Source organism: Dreissena polymorpha, chromosome 6 (assembly GCF_020536995.1).
Source record: "Dreissena polymorpha isolate Duluth1 chromosome 6, UMN_Dpol_1.0, whole genome shotgun sequence".
NCBI classification, from domain to species: domain Eukaryota; kingdom Metazoa; phylum Mollusca; class Bivalvia; order Myida; family Dreissenidae; genus Dreissena; species Dreissena polymorpha.
Genome location: NC_068360.1, coordinates 41,160,997 through 41,180,638, shown reverse-complemented (window position 1 = coordinate 41,180,638; position 19,642 = coordinate 41,160,997). Strand labels below are relative to the sequence as shown.

At 35.1% G+C, this 19,642-nt stretch overlaps 1 protein-coding gene across 3 annotated transcripts in view; it reads left to right on the top strand.

Annotated features, from left to right (window-relative positions):
* The window catches only part of LOC127834962 (uncharacterized), a 79,021-nt gene that overhangs the window by 34,469 nt on the left and 24,910 nt on the right, over positions 1–19,642 (top strand). For all 3 annotated transcript variants that reach the window (XM_052361121.1, XM_052361117.1, XM_052361118.1), the window contains exon 2: positions 2,406–3,469. In XM_052361121.1, the coding sequence (XP_052217081.1) occupies positions 3,334–3,469 (136 nt within the window). In that variant the 5' untranslated portion in view covers positions 2,406–3,333. The remainder of the gene's footprint in view (positions 1–2,405; positions 3,470–19,642) is intronic.

Below are 19,642 nucleotides of genomic sequence, written 5' to 3'. Positions count from 1 at the left end.
GCCTTTGCAGTCCGCACGTGTTAATCAGGGACTACACTTTCCGCCTGAACCATATTTGCCTGAACCAGATTTTCGTCATGAACAGTCTTTCTTTAAATGAAAAATACAATAAAAGCGTAAATTGTCGTCCCTGATTAGCCTGTTCGGACTTCACAGGCCGATGTAGGACGACACTTTACGCACTTGCATTAAACCCCCTTTTCACAGAGCGCGCTTAAGTTTATAAATTATGTATTTCAGATAAGGTGTTGCATCAATAAAGAATAACAGATTGAGCTTTATGAAGACGCTATCTAATGATTTATATAATAATGTCGGAATACAACAGATTTTACGGGTATCTCAATATAAAGGCTCTTAATTGTTTCTTATTACGGACAGAATTATTGACAACATTGTACAAGGACTATTTTTTATTTAAGACCTCTATAACGCCATCTGTAAAAAATACAGCAGACATTTGCTGACATTACATTTATAAAAACTGTAATATCGACCACGTTTCGAAAACTGCATGACAGCTTGTTGCAATCAATCGTAGCATACGCTGGCTATCAAGAAAATACCATAATAACAATAACGTGGTCCCAGTTGTAATATTTTCAAGATGGCGGAAATGGCAATGACAAAATTACTTAACGACCACGTCATCTTCTACTTGTGTGTTTGTCCCGTCTTTTCCTTTTCGTTTTTTTTTTCTTATTAGTATTCTCCTTTTTTGCTCCTTTCGTTGTATGCTTATTGCACCGATATAAATGGCACTTGTCTGTTCTGTTGTTCTTTCTCATGTCACTTCTTCTCGGTTGCCTTTACATGTTTCCCCTTTGTTTCTCCTCTTTGTTACAGTCCATTCTAATGTATTCGTTTTCATATTTAATAGCGTTACCTTCTTTTTTTACCAGTGTTCATAACTTTATTCTTGTTTTCATTTTTTTATTACTCTGCTGTTGTTCTCATTGTTTTTTTGTTGTTGTCCGTTTTCATGCAATAATGTGCATATGAAATTGCCGTATTGGCCTCATATACTTTCCAGAAGCATTTTCCGTTATTATGTTCTCTCAGCATGGTGAACGAATGAGGCAAATTATTGTACAACTTCCAGTTGAATGATGAAGTTACAGTCGGTTCTAGCTGTATCAAGTTTTTTTAAACAGTTATTTTATGGAACTAAAATGTTTTCTTTATATATAAGTGTAACAGACATGTTTGGTTATACAATATGCTGCCTTATGTAACCCACGCAATATATGTTGGCTATTCGCTTCTATTTAATAGCATAATAACCCAAATTATATAATTAAAATGACCATATTGTATTTAGTTCATTTTCCATATATGTTAACAGAATAAATGCTGATTGCCACCCTGTCGCATAAATACTTTGCAAAAATGCAATTACCTGTTTTCGTGTTTTCCCACTATTGTCATGTATCATGTGTTATAGTATGTACATTACCTAATTCTGTATTATCATTTACTTTCCAAGTGGCCTTTTCATATGTCTATTATAGTCTGATTAAGATGTACTATGTACAAATCGGTATAAATATCTGTTCTGTTCTTATAAGTAGAGCCTTGACATTTAAGTATGACCTTTGAGCATTCGACACAGCACTTGTACTCAGCAGGTCGTTGTCTACATTTGTAGATTTTGTTTTATAAAATTGTCTTGTGAGAGAAAAAAGTTCAATCTGGGTTGTATGATACTTTATGTATTGCGTCCTAACAGTTCTTTAGCTTTACGCACGCTGAGCCGACAAAACTTATTGGCACGGAAATAAAATGACGCATATTTCATTAGCGGGCCTTGAAGAGCTATGAGAGAAATAAATGATTATGTAAACATAGGTTCAATTATGTGATTGACGTCGAGTGTTGGTTTTACAATTATAAGACCATGGCTGAGAAAAGTCTGATAAGATAACAGAAGCAATAACGGTATCGACTTATTGATATGGGACAAAGTTTTGTTTTCCGGGAACATAACATTCGAGTGTGGCTTTTATGACGTGATATAATAGAACACAAACAAAATGTGTGGTTGATTGTATGATGCATGTGTTTAATATTATTATTTGGATTACATTCGCTTTAGCTGTGTTTTGTTTCGCTTTAAAGCCGATCTTGTGCAAACCATAAAAAAGTATATTGTGAAATTGTTAAACACGAGTCCCACTAAAAAGTAACTTGATTCAAATCGTAATATACTGGTTTATTATAATATATTAATGCCATCGTTGCTTGAGGGCTAGAAGTGGTACTCGGCCCTGGAGTGAATAATCGCCCGAAGGCCGTACAAAGCAACGAGGTATTAACCTCTAAATAAAAGAGACGTTAATTTGTCAAACCGACATAAATGTTTATCCATGATATCAATAAGTACGCGTATATTCCTTTTTTTTCAGATAACCACAAACAACGAGACCGGACCTCGAGTCGAACACGCTATGGCAACGCTCGAGTGAATATTTGTCTGGAGCATGATAAGGTCCACTTTAGGTACATTGATTCTAGGCAGACAATCTGTTCACGCAATAAATGGTTCCCTGGCACGGTTTATGCCTAACAGGTTATTGTAACGAAAAAAATGTTAGTTGCGCAAAAATAATGCCCTATTGTTTGTCCATTTAAACAAACTTCAACCTGTCCAGAACCGGACACACAAAATAACAGAGTAAAGTGTAGTATTCAGTGGAATATCTAGAATATAAGTGTTCTAATTTTGTTTTATTGTCACGCTTTACTAGTTTGACCAGGGTCATAGACATTGACGTATACAACTATCTAAGTGCAAGAATTGTGCATTATCATTGACTAAATTGTGAACATGGAAGCATACAGGCGGCTCGCGTGAAACATACACTGTACGACGTGAGACGTTCCTATTTAAAATCCAGTGGGGAGAAGTTTAACTTGTTTTGACTACACAGTGCCAACCCAATGGGTAAAGAAATAGAACTAGTGAGAACATTGTCCATTTGCCGCCAATTTACACGGCTCTAACACTTTCTACCGAGGGCTTAAACCTCTGAGCTAGTCACGTATAATTTTGTGAAGGGTTTAAACCTATTATCGACACACGTCGCTATTAGTGACGGAATTTAAACCTCTTAGCGAGAAATGTCGCCTTTGGTGGATGATTTAAACCTCTGAGCGAGACACGTCGCTATTGGTGAAGGGTTTTAACTTCTGATTGAACCACGTCGCGGTTGTTGACGTGGTTTAAACCTCTGAGCGAGACACGTCGCTGTTGTTGAATGGTTTAGACTTCTGAGGGCGACACGTCGCTGTTTGTGAAGTGTTTTAACCTCTTTCCAAACCCCTTGCACATTGATGACCATGCAGATCAAGTACAAGTCCCTGCTCAGCGTCCTTTCGAAGACAGCCGAGTGTAGGGCGGAATACGAATGTCAAGAACTCGTTTCCTGGTTCAAAAACAAGTCCGTCCTGTTTAATGACCTAAAGTCAGGTAAGAACGTAAACATTGTTTTCTTCCACTAACCCGACCGATCCTATGTTTTACGAAAGAAAGTTTGGCCGACCATCCTACAACTATTTTGAAACAGACATCTTATATTTGTAGCTCTAGTTTGATTGATGCCTTTCGTTTATATCTTCGCAAACTTACACTCTTGAATTGTATCATATATTCATCCGCTGTTGTTTTTTTGTTACTCTACTCAAGGGGAACGAACATTTAGAGGTAAAAAAGTCTGATATTCTTATCTTGTATTTAATTAAAACCCATGTTTTCCTCGAAACTTTAATATACTATATTCAAACAACAATTCCATCTCAGGTTTTTTTGGTAAGCTAAATATGTGTTTAAACTGCTTATCAAGAATGCCGTTGATTAAGTTACGTAAGCCCTAATTATTTATAGGTTAAGATAAGTTAATAAAAAACACGTGTAGTATAGTTATATCAGTTAGTTACATCTAATAAAGAACCCGCCATGATTGTAACAAACCAAATGTGACCCCGCGGACGTTCAAAAGTTAATTTAAGTACGGACTTTCTGAATAAATATCAATTTGGCAGCGATAAACAATAGTTATTGCAAACTCACGTTTATAAAATTAATCATATAATTCTTTAAACAGTTTAAGAGTCAAGACTGTTATCCATTAAGTGGACCGATTAAAGGATCAAAAGCGCAAGGATTATCCATTGCAAAAATAACAACGGATTTTCTGATGAAAGGCGATCGGCCAAAATATTCACAATTGACTTATCATAATATAAAGGCGTTGGTTTAACCCCTGACCGCTTAGATACGTATTTTGACGAATTTTTAGTCCCTTAGAAAGTTAAATTTCATTAAAGACCTTTCTTACTAGGTTCAAGTTTTAAAGGTTTCAGTTCCAAACCTTAGATACTGATAAGCAGCAAACAGCATACAACCTGTACACACTTCGAGTTACTCGCAGGCTGTTCTGGTTTTATGCTGTTTGCACATAGCCATTTTTCACTTTGCTTCTAAGTGGGAAAGGATTAATTTTATTGTAAAACATTTACAATCTCCAGAAGCAGTAACAACAAAAACACATAAATCATCTGAAACATCTACAAACACTGACTTCTCTTATGATAGTATTTGTGTTTCACACCAAATTGTTCGCGTCTATGTAAAATGTTATATGTTTTATGTAATATGTTTTACAAAACCAGGCTTAGATAAGGACTGTTAATTATTTCCCGTTTAAGGCCAATTCAAAGATGACACATACATGCCTTTTCTTCAGAGATTAAGAACAATATTATTTGTAATATGAAGCAATGCGTAGAGAAAGTGATACTAAATTTCCCCACTATCTCTTGTACTGTCAATACCTCATGCGCCGAGTTAAGCATCTCCAAAACACCAAAAACGAGCACAGCCAACGCACAGTTAGATCATACTATAAACACAGATTGGCGAGTATATTTAACGTCTAGCTCCACGAAACATACGTTTGATCGCATGTTTTAGTGGTCCCATAACCGGGTGTGTGTATCGCTTTTGCCTTAATTACCTATCGAGTCTTAATGTCTGAACACTGCTGAGACTTTATGTCTGGACAGTAAGTCGACTTACTGGAAAACAATAACAAAGTGTCATATATAAGTAGTTACAATTGCCATAATATGAACGTGTGGGATATTCCCTCTTTGTTAAATTGAATCTTACCGCCGCCATCGGGACTCAAATGGGGTTTGTTGTGTAAGCCGTTGTCATTATTTTATGACATTTTGGTCATCGCTTACATAAGTGGTCATACGTTTGCGAATTATGCAAAACATGTGAACGATTTAGTCTTAATTTTTTTTTATATCTAAAACGTTTCGTAGTGTCGGTCAAGAAAGAAAATCATATCCCGACGGATAATTCGGAAACGTTGGTACGTATATTCGGACACGTATATTCGGACACTATATACTCATTTCCGGACACACATTATCGGACAAGATGGTCAGTGTCGTAAATTCGGAGATTATCAGCTATCTGACGCAGCCGCCAGGAGACCGAAATCCCCCGTTCAATATTAAGTTGGCTACCACGCTTATTCAGCGCGTAAGCTTGTTTAGGGATATGAAAACAGGTACATATAACTATGTTTTTTTTTCTAGAACTGTGACTATGACGAAACGCTAGAGCAGTATATGTTAAAATTATACATGGGGTTACTTGTTTTGATTTGCTCATAGTTAAACATAAGGGAATAGAACAGGTTTTGGATGGGGTAGATCACATGGCTTTCAACTTACCATTTGGTTTCGCGACCTCGCTACATAGAAATTATTGATGAAACATTTTTGATCGTAGAATTATATATATCTTGCGAGTAGAAATATCTGGTTGAGATATATGGTTCGTACACTCATTTGTACAATATCTGCGCAAAGTGAACAAATATTAATCAATCAAACATAAATATTTTATTTTTTTATTTAGAACAATATTGAAATGGTGTAATGGATATTTGTTCAATTTTCTATCGGGAGGTCACGGGTTTGACCCCCACTCGTTTAGCGTCCTCATGATCTTTTCTACGACAACAAATTGTTGTTTTGCCAAGGAAACCGACTTGAGAGCGTCACTATACATGCAGGACTTTCCATAAAATCAGGCTAAAATAAGTTTAAATCTGTTATAATATAATCAATAATTATAATAACACCTTTGCATGGACTAAATGTGAAGACAAAAAGTTGTAATTCGTTGAAATGCAATCATGTTGATAAATGCACATCGCCTGAATAGACACATTTTAGTACGAATGCTGTGTATTTTTTTGCCTTTTAATTTACATTTTGATAATAATATTGATCATGATTTCGTAGTCAAATTGCTTGACAAGTTTTAGTGTAGTCAACACATTATGAACTGAATTGTTTTACGAAAAGGGAATATCATGCGTAACAAATAATTTCTTTTGTGAATTTCTTCCGCATTCAAAGATTGTTTGACAGAGATGCCCATTGACTCTAACTTTTAATAATTTGCATAGAGCTAATATAAAAAATAAATAATAATATAGACCCTTACATTACAGGTATACATACACACAGCAAGAACTTTTCGCTGATGATTCATCCTTTATGTTTATTGCACACCAATATCGTTTAATTCTTAAATATGGCGAGATTTTATATTTTTAGTTTTTGATATTTGAAGTATGGTAAAAACTGTTCTTAGGAAGAAGCACACTAATAATAATAATGATAATAATAATAATAATAATAATAATAATAATAATAATAAATAATAATAAAAATACTGCTACTGCTGCTGCTTCTGCTGCAGCTACGCTACTACTTCTACTACTACTACTACTACTACTTAACAACAACAACAACTACTACTACTACTACTACTACTTCTACTACTACTACTACTACTACTACTACTTCTCTACTACTACTACTACTACCACTACTACTACTAATAATAATAATAATAAAACTATTTTTTTATTTTTTAAAATACGTTTACACTATATAAATCACCATTAGCGTCAATCATGGAAACGACTAAGTTATCCTTGAACATAAAGGTGCAATACACCGTATATATATATAGATATAGCAAGTCAAGATGCCAATCAAAATGTTTATACAAGAACATATAATATAATTCAACAATTCAGACTGACGAAAATCATACAAATTATGTAATTGTTGAAACACATCACTATATATTGTTTTAAAGGAGTTCTAATGGAGTTAAAAGTAATAATTTAAACACATAAATAGCATTAAAAAGTACGGACAATGCTCCAAGCATGTTTCTATAAATTTTTAAACATATAAATTAATACCGGAGAAAATATCAGATGCCACATCTCTGAAATGGTAACTGCATTATATCAAACAATCAAATGTATACCGCCTTATTACCTACAAAAAAGTACTTAACTCTCAACATCAAATGTTTAATTAAATATTACAAAAGCTTGGATGAGTATTAAATAAGATCAATATCATAATAACACGAACTCTTTCAGAACCGTTTGTTTGGTTGAGTTAATGCAGCAATCTAAATATCGGTCATATCACGACAGTCAGAATCGATTCAAATTTGCAACTGTTAATGCTATTGTTTTCATCACTCGACACAAGATTTACAATGGAAATTTTTGTATACTGGTATTGCATTTGTCCTGGAGATTTTAAGGAAAAAAGTACTTTTTACAAGAATGGCTGGAAGACAAGTATTAATCTAATTTAATAAGTACAACCAAATATAAAATTCACCGTCGATCGCCATGTTGGAAAACAATAGACAGACGCTTGCACTAATCGAAAAAGCGCCTACATGATCGATACAATTGAATTGCAGCTCGAATATTTGAATCGCAAACAAAACTAGCTATTAACGTCGCGTTCGGCATTTTGTTTGCCAAGAAATTATTACTTGTTCTGCAAAAATGGGAAAGATCTCATCGGAGGCTCGCCTTAACGCTACTGAAGATTTTGCTCTTGTATCAGACTTACCAACCCTCAAAGTAAAATATACTGTTTACATGAATAAAAAAAGATAAAACTTAACACTTATTAAAAAACTCAATGTTTTTACTACTTTTAAAAGTTTTGCATTCCCTTATGTGGTTTACCCGCTTACAGTTCTGTCGACGTTTCGAATAGAAATAGAAAACATGTATGTTTCAACTTTCTTTTGGATGGAAAATCCGACAACCTGTTAGAGGATATATAATGTTTTACACTTAAAAAAACTTTTTGCAAGCATGCCGGATATAACGTCGTGAATACCAAAAATATCAAGCAATTATACTTATTACTTATCAAATGCTTAGAGATGTCGTTTGAAATATGATTTTTCAATATAACTTCAAACCATGGAACGTGAAAAATCACAACGAAACGTTATTTTACAAATCAATGATTGACAAATTATTGCATTTTCTAAATTATATGTTTGAACACAAAGTTTACTCCTTTACCAAAACAATATTTGTTGATTTAAAAATAAAATGATTTAAAAAAACATACAACGCTTTATTTAACAACACATCGCCCATATTGAAATATACGTAACATCAAAGTGACATCGAATGAACGGTTCCAACATTAATGAATAAAACTTTATTGAATATAAAAAGGAATGCAAACCTGTCTGCAAAGAATTATTTACAAATGAGAAACACAATGAATTAAAGCATGAAAATATGGAGGATTACATTGAGCTCGCAAAATATTAATCCTTAAATTTTGTTTGTCCACCGACACAAAACTCATGTGTTTTTAAAATAAATATATCGCGCAAATTATCCCTAACACTATATTATTACGTAAATGCAAAATATCGAAATTAGTCTGATGTTGCTTTTACTCCATATGCACAGAATCTAATTTACATTTGTTTTGTGAATGCCAACATGTCAAAGTTTGCATAGATTAATAGGTTTATATCGAGGAACTTTAATATACTGCTTGCCAACTAGTAATATTTTCCAACGTCTAAAATAGAAGAAATAATATTATTACAAACAAAATCACATGAATCAATAAGGCTGACATTTCATCGATACGTTTTGTTTTCCATACAACTATAAATAATAAATAATATTGTATCATAGTATGTGCATGTCTTTCCATTTATACTTAAAACATATTTGTTCAAGATGACTTTTGAGATAATTCTACGCTTAAAGGGGCTTTTCACAGGTTTTGGCATGTATTGAAGTTTGTCATTAAATGCTTTATATTGATAAATGTAAACATTGGATCTAAAAAGCTACAGTAAGAAACAAAAATAAAGCTAAAGAAAGACAAAAAAGTTACCCTCAACAGAGCTCGAACAACTGGCCCCTGGTGTAAAAGTTTATCGCTTAGACCACTCGGCCATCGGTGCTCGTACAATCAGTGTTGTATTTAATACTTTATATAAGCAATCCTTGTAGTATCACAAAATATAACAACAACAGAACTCTCGAAATATTCAATCGTTTCGCGTTACAACGCTTTATAATATCAGGTTTCTAAATCGTCAAAAAGATGCATACTATGGATATTTTGGAGCATGGTTAATGTTCAGTAGTACTGTTTTTTCCCAAATATCATAACTACAACGAAAATTTGCGAATCTTAAACATTTTTTTAATTTTGTCAATTTACCAAATTGTGAAAAGGCCCCTTTAAAATCATGATATATGTCTTGTTCTGAGAAAACTGGTCATAATGCATGTGCGTAAAGTGTCATCCCAGATTAGCCTGTGCAGTCCGCACAGGCTAATAAGGGACGACACTTTCCGCCTAAACTTGATTTTCGGTAAGAAGGGACTTCCTTCAAACTAAAAATACCATAAAAGCGGAACGTGTCGGCCCTGATTAGCCTGTGCGGACTGTACAGGCTTATCTGGGACGAAACTTTACGCACATGCATTATGCCCAGTTTTCTCAGAACACGACTCATATATGTGTATCATGTGAAAAACATAGACTGACAGATACATTGCTTTAAGTGTTTGTATACAATCGAGTAAAAAAGCACGTTACCCGCTATGATACTAATTTTTATATCATAAAATTTGAACAAAAAATAAATAAAATGCTTCCAGATCTGGAATGATTTTCTTGTGATGGTATTGGCTAACGTCAGTAACGATGGGAGATAACCGCTGCGTGGAGTTTGCCTGTGGAGTATGAATCAATCAAGATTTCCCAAAGTGCCCTCCCCTGAATATGTTTTTATTCATATGCATAATATAGACTAAGTTTGCATCTTTACAGTCCATAATGTCATGCATTATATTGTCAAATTAATATGGGCTGTGCTCTGTGAAAAGGGGGTTTAATGCATGTGCGTAAAGTGTCGTCCCAGATTAACCTGTGCAGTCCGCACAGGCTAATCTGGGACGACACTTTCCGCCTTAGCTATTTTTTTCGTTATGAAGGGTCTCCTTTTAGTCGAAAAATACAATAAAAGCGTAAAGTTTCGGCCCGAATTTGCACAGGCTAATCTGGGACGACACTTTACGCACATGCATTAAACCCCCTTTTCACAGAGCGAGGCTCAATTATATAACGCGAACGTTAACGATCCCAATAATGTGTTTGATTCCTTTTGGAGGTTATCTTGCAAATATCGTTAGCAATTGAAGGCAAAGACATCCTCTTGTAATGCACGCTGTTTCATACTATGATAATAACAGCACTGTGAGCACATTCTTTATGAATGTAATGATAGTAAAAAAGTTAATCGAGTACGAATTATATGTGTCTTGTTCTGAGAAAATTGGGCTTAATGCATGTGCGTAAAGTGTCGTCCCAGATTAGCCTGTGCAGTCCGCACAGGCTAATCAGGGACGACACTTTCCGCTTTTATGGTATTTTTAGTTTCAAGGAAGTCCCTCTTTGCCGAAAATCAAGTTAAGGCGGAAAGTGTCGTCCCTGATTAGCCTGTGCGGACTGCACAGGCTAATCTGGGATGACACTTTACGCACATGCATTATGCCCAGTTTTCTCAGAACGCGGCTCATATTGTTGAATTGTAATATAGACCGTACGGGCTAATCAGCAACGACCTATTTGTCCACCTATACGAGATTGTCGCTTTCAACTTAAAATATGTGTCTTGTTCTGAGAAAACTGGGCATAATGCATGTGCGTAAAGTGTCATATCAGATTAGCCTGTGCAGTCCGCACAGGCTAATCAGTAACGACTCTTTCCGCCTAAACTTGATTTTCGGCAAGGAGGGACTTCCTTGAAACTAAAAATACCATAAAAGCGGAAAGTGTCGGCCCTGATTAGCCTGTGCGGACTGCACAGGCTAATCTGGGACGACACTTTACGCACATGCATTAAGTCTAATTTTCTCAGAACAAGACACATACAATAAAATCGGAAAGTGTCGTCACTGATTGGCCTGTGCGGACTGCACAGGCTTATCTAGGACGACACTTGACGCACATCTATAAAGCCCCATTTTCCCAGAGCGAAGCTCATATTTAGTTTTAATTCACAATCTTGACAATTGAAAAGTAAGGTATTCGTGATCTAAATAGATTTCAAAATAGATTTGCACTAAATAATGTTTGTTTAAATTCAATCTGCTTTTTTTTATTGAATACAACACCAAGATAATTTTAATCATTCAACTTAACGCATAATTTTTCCATTTTGTTATACAACCATTCAAATGCTTCCATTTACTTTTTAGCATTAATTCTGCATTAGTTTGTACATTCACGAGTGTAACTTCTTTTATGCCAATTGATTTTTTCATCGATCCATGCCATTGTATATTGAAATAAATCGTTTTTATTGACACGTTCTGCAAGAGTTTCTTCGATCATTTAGTCGTTCCTCAAATCGGTTAATTAATTTTATTGACAGTTATCCATGTTAGTTTCCGTCTTTCTGATAAAAGGCCGTACACATTACAGTGTCTTGCAGACGATGTTTTTTTTCCCAAACCCCACAATAACAACCAGTTATGACAAAACAACAAGTGTGTAAATGATTCTTTCACAACTTGTTCGTACAAGTACTATTGACTTAACAAAGCTGTCATGCTGATCTTTTTTATCGGGAACCCCCATTTGCACAGAATGTTAGATAAATTAAATCTATGTGCTTTAAACGTGCATTCCCATCAAGCCACATGTAAAGGTAATAGTAGCATAGTCGCTCTGTCCGTCCGCCCGCCTGTTCACCCCCACTAGTATCGGAAGACTTAACGGGAATTTTATTTGGTAGTAGAAAATATGAACATCGTTATTTGAAAACTAGGCTTTATGCATGTACGTAAAGTGTCGCCCCATAGTAGCCTTTGCATTCCGGAGAGGCTAGTCCGGGACGACACTGTCCGGAGTGCACAGGCTAGTCCGGGACGACACTGTCCGGAGTGCACAGGCTAATACGGGACGACACTTTAGGCACATGCATGAAGTCTAGTTTACCTAGAGCGAGACTCATGTGTTGACATGCAAGTACAAAGACAATGACTTGATACAACATGGATGGGCTAATTGACCTTTTGGTCCGGGTTCTTGTGCGAATCAGAACAGCTTAATAGGGATTCAAAATAAACAGCACAATAATTTCACATGACCTAGAGACTTGCACAATGCACAGATCATAACTTGTTTGAATAGGAAAATAATGTATTTTCTTTAGTTCATGCTAGGTACCTCCATCATTATTCAGCGCATTGTTCAATATGAATAACGATTGGTTTTGTTATTTATTTCATTTTCGTGTGATGAGCGTTGTTTCATTGGTATAAAAAGTTTTCAAGTAAGTCACTTTACTTTTAAAGATAGATGGGAATTCGAATTCAAACCGAAGTGGGTGTGTAAATTGCGCTTCAAACAGTAAATTTTAAGGGGCTTTCTTCACAGTTTGATAAATGACGTTTTTGACGATGCTGGAACAGCGTCGTCTAAGGTTTGATAACCAGTAAAAAAAATCTTCACAATGGGAACCTATGTAAAAGACCGAGCCAGTCCGATTGTGATAACTCGATTTTTCAGTTACTTCCCTTGGCATTCGCCACTGCTTAGGAGATTGCTCGTTGATTTTCATTGATAACATTCTTCTTGTCAAATAATGATGAGAAATTGGGTGAAATATTTGGGTTTTCTTTATGTACGAAATATTGACAAGTATATCAGTAGCGAGTTCTGGTGTGTGTTTAACAACAACGGGGTTACAATGCTGTTGACACAAGCCTTAGGCTGTATTTGCATTATTTATTATTTGTACCACAACGCTCATTAACGTGTGCATACTTGAATAGTGACTTCTCCAGATTGTAATTCAGCCAATTATAAATAAACACACATAGAACACTCACCAATGGGATAGATAACTGAGTTTCACGGGGCAGATGTTAGAGGGAAACAAGACAGTTAGCGTTTAGACTTGGAGGTGTACGGATCGAGAAAGATACGATCATGTAGCTATCAGACTGTATTTGTATAACCGAAAATATTAAGTATGTTAGACATTAAATTGGACTAGAAACTGATATATGGTGTTGTTGAATATTTTATCCTGTATTATGCAGAGAAATTAACATAAATAGAGAGGAACCGACTTGTCCCATGCGCGGCACGAGAAAATGGGAGTTAATGCAAAACTCGTCATCTTGGCAATTCGCGCATGACGAGATATCGAATGATAGGCTACATACCGGTAATTTAAGAGTAATGAACATTGTTAGTAACTATGTGTCGTCTATGAACTATGAACGATTACGTGACATCCTAGCAGAGTTGTCGTTCGTGTTGATAAAGGTAAATATTAATAGAACAGCATATCCTGGGGAAACAGATTCAATAAGTGTATCAGAACGTTAATTTAAAATTAGTAATTTTACATCCATTTTATTTTTATGGACCAATGAAACAACTATATATTTTCTCTATTTTGTTTGATATTTGTTCTCGATTTAGTAAATAAATTGCGAATAAAACATGTAATATTAACTTTTTACGTGATCACAAAACTAAAGAATGCGAACAATTTCGAACCTGCAAATTGTAAACGCTGCACTGCTTTGATATATATAAATATAACAAAATTTCTTTGAACAATTGTCCGTCCCGCTAGCGCAGTGGTAAGGACGTTAGCTTTTTCACCTTTACGACACAGGTTCGATTCCCGCTCCTGGCGCAATGTTATATTTTGTCTGTTTTGTGGTCACCATTCCGGACAGGTGTTTTTTTCCGGATAATCTCATCCCCCCCCCCGCAGCATTAGACCATATAAAAAATTAAAAAGTATTTCAGTACAAAACAAATAGCTGGAAATTGCAGCTATCATTCAAAATTCGTCCCAACTGTCGTCAATCTAATCTTATTAGGTAGGAGTGCTGGACACACTCCGGGTCCCAACATTATGCAGCCTCAGCACAGAGGTAACTCATTACCTTGGAAAACACAAATACACAGACTGGGTGCAGCCTAGTCGCGTATAGACTCAAACAAGGCAACAAACTCAAGTGCGGGCACAATCATTTAAAATTAACATATTGAATACGATATTCTAACAGAAATTACACAACCACCTAAGTGTACATACCATGTTTGATATTTCGTTTGATTGTTAGATTTCAGCATATACATGTATAAGGTCATTTCGCTATTAGTTTACTTATCCATATGTTCGTGGGCGAACTCGGATAGTCAAGTGCTCATACGATTGAGCTCACATGGTCCGGCTATGTGCGCATACCTACTTTCGAGAATCATTATGAAGGTATTGCCATACTTAATGAACAAGAAATGTGACCCGCCTCCCAGTTTCGCTCAATGGGTCAAGTTACCCACGGGTACTACTTCCCCGTACCCCTAAACTTTTTTCGTACCAAAAATGTTTTGTACGCAATTTTTTTTCGTTCCAAATTGTTTTTCGTACCCAAAATTTTCGTACCCAAATTTTTTATCGTACCCAAATGTTCGTATCAACATACACAATTGTGGTGATATAGATAGACTTAAATTGATGTTTTATATCCATCCTCTTCAAAAGCATCGTCACACCAGTACTGTCAGTACTTTGATTCAATAAAGTTATCAGATATTTAAAAAATAATGTATGCATTATGTTTTAACTAGCAATATAACATTTCTTACTATGGCACATCCTTTAAATATGTGTTCATTAATAGATAAACATCATACGAAATCGGTAAAATGAGTTTCCTCGATAATGTCGAGAGAAACGTTGAGTTCAAAGCTAGCGTTGATATTACTTAGGCCTTCCTGGCGCAGTGGAAGCAAATAAGCTCTATCTTCAATTGGTCCCGGGTTCTCAAACCGGGTAAGGTAATATCGTAATATTGATACACTTTTTTCCTGATATGATTATTAGTTAAGCCTATGCAAACATTATAGATTTGTTAGCAAACATATGTAATGACATTTTTTTCGAAAGTACGATAATCTATGAACAAGTCCCTTAAACGATCTAGGGAACGGATCTCTATTATCTCCCCGTAATCCAACCAAAAAAAATATTCTCAACGCGATTGTCATATTGTAAAATGCATTCCTTTAAATAGTACAATATGCAAGTTAAACAAAGAATTGGTCGGGCCTATATATTCAGGAGCTATGCACTTTATACACGCGAACACGATCATGTTTTTCAATTATGGACAAGAATAGTAACAAAGCAATCATACCAACTCGGAATCGGACACCGAATATCAAGATATGGTCGATGCAACGGTCATGTTTCCATTGTCAGAAGCCATTAATCTAATCATCGACAAGTGCTTAAATAACGTAAACAAGATTTTTAAGGGATATAAGTCTTTAAAGAACGATCGGTCCATCGTAAAACAAAATAAAACCTTGATCGATCATTGTTGAGAATACTGTGGTAATCACATTAAACTTGGCCTGTTTTGAATTTTCAGGTCCTTTGTGGTTTTGCTATCTTTTAGTCGCTGTTCATTGTTCAGTATTAAAGAATATTACACACTATGCGAATTATTTTAAGGCTACTTTTTTTACAAAGAATAGACGGACTAAATGAATTGCATTTATTATTTTAGCGCACAGTTTGGTATTACAGCATAGTTATTTACGGAGTTATTAATAGCATTTAAGTTATTTAGGGATAATTAATAGAACATTATTGCATGGTTTACAGTGAAACGGTCATTCGGTTTAAAAAGTGTTTGGAAATGAAGAAAGTGAATTGTATAGCATTTGTTCCTTAGTAAAATAAAATCGGTATGTCAAACACGTGTCGATTGCCAAATGTCAGTGACCGGTTTGGTAATTTGTGAACAAAAATGAAATAACAAAGCACATACTTATTTCTATTATTGTTTTAAAGAGAATAATCACATTTAAGTTCGGAACACTTTGGTACCGGAAATTTTTAGCACAAAGATATATTCCGTGATTGAAGTGAAAGCAAGCGTTTTTGTCAGATATAATGAGTTATAATTTATAATCGCTGTTGTGAAGCCAATTTCTATGCCTTTTTGGGTTGTTTTGAAGAGGATTTGGGTTTCGGAATATCAAATATGAATGTATTTGTTGAGTTAAACAAAACTTACGGTACATGTTTTTAATGTGCAGCGTTTAATTCTGCCGAAGGTCGAATTCTTAGGCATTGCGGGTTAGGCGGGAGATTTGAGATAAGGAGGTAAGGAGGTAAGCAAGGGGGTGAGGTTGGATGTTCAGAGTTTTAGGAAGACAAAGTACCCTGTGTGGTGTCATCAACGACGTTGAGTGTTTGTATGGAAGATTTAAAGGAATGCTATTGTCTTTCACAAGCATATATGATTTTTTAAATTGCGAATTAAATGTATGGTTTTAGTGTTTGCGCTGATGTTTTCGAGAGATATACTACGATGTTGTCATTGTTGATGATTATGAGAATTATAATGGTGACGATTTTGACTAATGATGATGATGATGATGATGTTTACGACGACGATGATGATTTTGATTGTTGAGGGGTTATGCTGTCGGCGATGGTTTTAAACGCTTGATAACATTGGTTAGAATTTGCTTGATTCGTTACATCCATGTTAATCAAAGATGTATTCATTATTATAACGGTTTGAAAATTTATAATTCAATATGTTTTCTTTGAAAACAACAACAACAACAACAATGTTTAACATAGAGAATCGATAAAAGGTTCTGCATCTGGAAAGTGTCTAATCGATGATATTACGAACAATCATCATGACTGAATTTTAGCCCACTGCAAATTAATATATACGACCAATATACTTCTAAAATTAAGGGCATGTGGTAGATTGATAGAACATACATAAATGATTGAAAAAAATAATTGGGGTTGCTGCTAAGCGATTCTACTTCTTTTAACCTGTATCGCAACTTAAAATTGTCTTTTAATGTTTGATAAGACCGGCTGTTAGATATGAATCAAATTTATGTACTATTCATAAGAGGACTAAGTAAAAAACATTTGACTGCGCGGGGCTCGAACCTTAGACGGTAAAAACAACACATATTGACGCATTTAAAAATAAGTCATTCATATTGAACTCTTTTTAACATCCACTAGTTTTTTCTTCTTAGGCAAATGACCTATTGCCTATGCAAAACAAGGCAATTCGTACAACACGACAATTATTCTTGAAAATGATGAAAGCTAGTAACACCAAGTGTTTAATACCAATGGAATCTTATGTTTTAAGCTGGTGTAGGGATACGCCATACATCACCCTTCATACTTATTAAATATGGTGAGCGATTTTTAAACGTTTTATAGTTTAATCTGAGTTTTCCGAAATACAAAACGAAGAAGCATTGACACTGCTTAAAATAATGGGAACTATTCTAAATTATGGACGTTCGCGCTAAACCGAGACCGCCATGGGTGTGTTTGCTTTTTCTGATCATCAATAGGTGTCAGATGACGCGGTCTTGAGTCGGTGTTTAATTTTAAGAATAACCGCGATTTATATTGACAGATCCATCGGTAGGGTTAGAAGTGTACTGTCTTTAGCACGATATCAGTATTTAATTTCGGCGCGATTTCCCCTTTTTGTGAATGGATCCGTCATAAACATGTTAAATTTTACCCATCCGTATCACGAATGGATATTAATCCCTTTGTAACTGTCTCTTTTGTTGGAAATTGGATATTTTGCTAATTATATTCAAGATTTGATTGCCAAATGCCTTAAAATGACGTGATCAAAATTCGATCTCTGAGAAACCTGATGCCGTTCAAATACTAGAACGAGGGAACTAAAGTGTAACTCGTTCCTCTTTATGGACGTGTTTTATTTTGAATTATTCAACACGTTGGCATAAATACGTGTTTATGTATAGATAAAGTATATGCTTAATTAAGCAAGTGATAATAAGATTATGAGAGCGTTGAATCGTTCTACAAACAATATTATTTCAGTGCTATGCTCTATTATATTTAATTCGGTGATAAATTTGGCGATAAACTTGGTTTACATTCCAAGCGTTCATATAAAATTTACTGATGTGAATGCAGTTATAATAATACAGGTAAATGTAAATTTAAGCACTGACTCAGAGGATAAATAACCACAACAACGGGTCCCATTGGTTCTATGAGCTTTTGGCTCGGAGGATTAAAAGTCACAACACTGGTTCCTTTTGGTTCTATGAGTTATTGGCTTGATGTATTAGTAGTCACAACACTGGTTCCCATTGGTTCTATGAGTTATTGGCTCGAAGGATTTATAGTCGCAACACTGGTTTCCATTGGTTCTATGAGTTATTGGCTCGAAGGATTTATAGTCACAACACTGGTTCCCATCGGTTCTATGGGTTATTGACTTAGAGGATATATAGACACAACACTGGTTCCAATTGGTTCTATGAGTTATTGGCTCGGAGTATTAATAGTCACAACACTGGTTCCAATTGGTGCTATTAGTTATTGGCTAGGAGAATTAATAGTCACAACACTGGTTCTCATTGGTTCTATGAGTTATTGACTTAGAGGATAAATAGACACACCACTGGTTCCAATTGGTACTATGAGTTATTGGTTCGAATGTTTGATTTTTGCAACACTGGTTCTCATTGGTACTATGAGTTATTGGTTCGAATGTTTAATTTTTGCAACACTGGTTCTCATTGGTACTGTGAGCTATTGGTTCGAATGTTTGATTATTGCAACACTGGTTCTCATTTGTACAATTAGTTATTGGTTCGAATGATTGATTGTTGCAACACTGGTTCTCATTGGTACTATGAGTTATTGGCTGGAATGTTTGATTGTCGTAACACTTGTTCTCATTGGTTCTATAAGTTATTGGCTCGAATGATTGATTGTCGCAACACTGGTTCTCATTGGTTCTATGAGTTATTGGCTGGAATGTTTGATTGTCGCAACACTGGTTCCCTTTGGTTCTATGAGTTATTGGTTCGAAGTATTAATTGTCTCAATAATGCTTCCCATTGTTTCTATGAATTATTTGCTATGATTAATACTAGCCTTACTGGGTCTATGAGTTATTTACAATGTTTTAACTTAAAATGAAAGGGTTTCAACAAATAAGTGTTAATAGAACGGAGACATTATTGAATTGTGGAAACAGTGTTCATTTTTATGGCTGTACGGGAAATTCATCTAGGTTTTGCTATTTTGAGAGAGTTTTGCTATAGTTTTATACGGTCGAACGTTTTATTTAAGTGTCAACTACGATTTTTC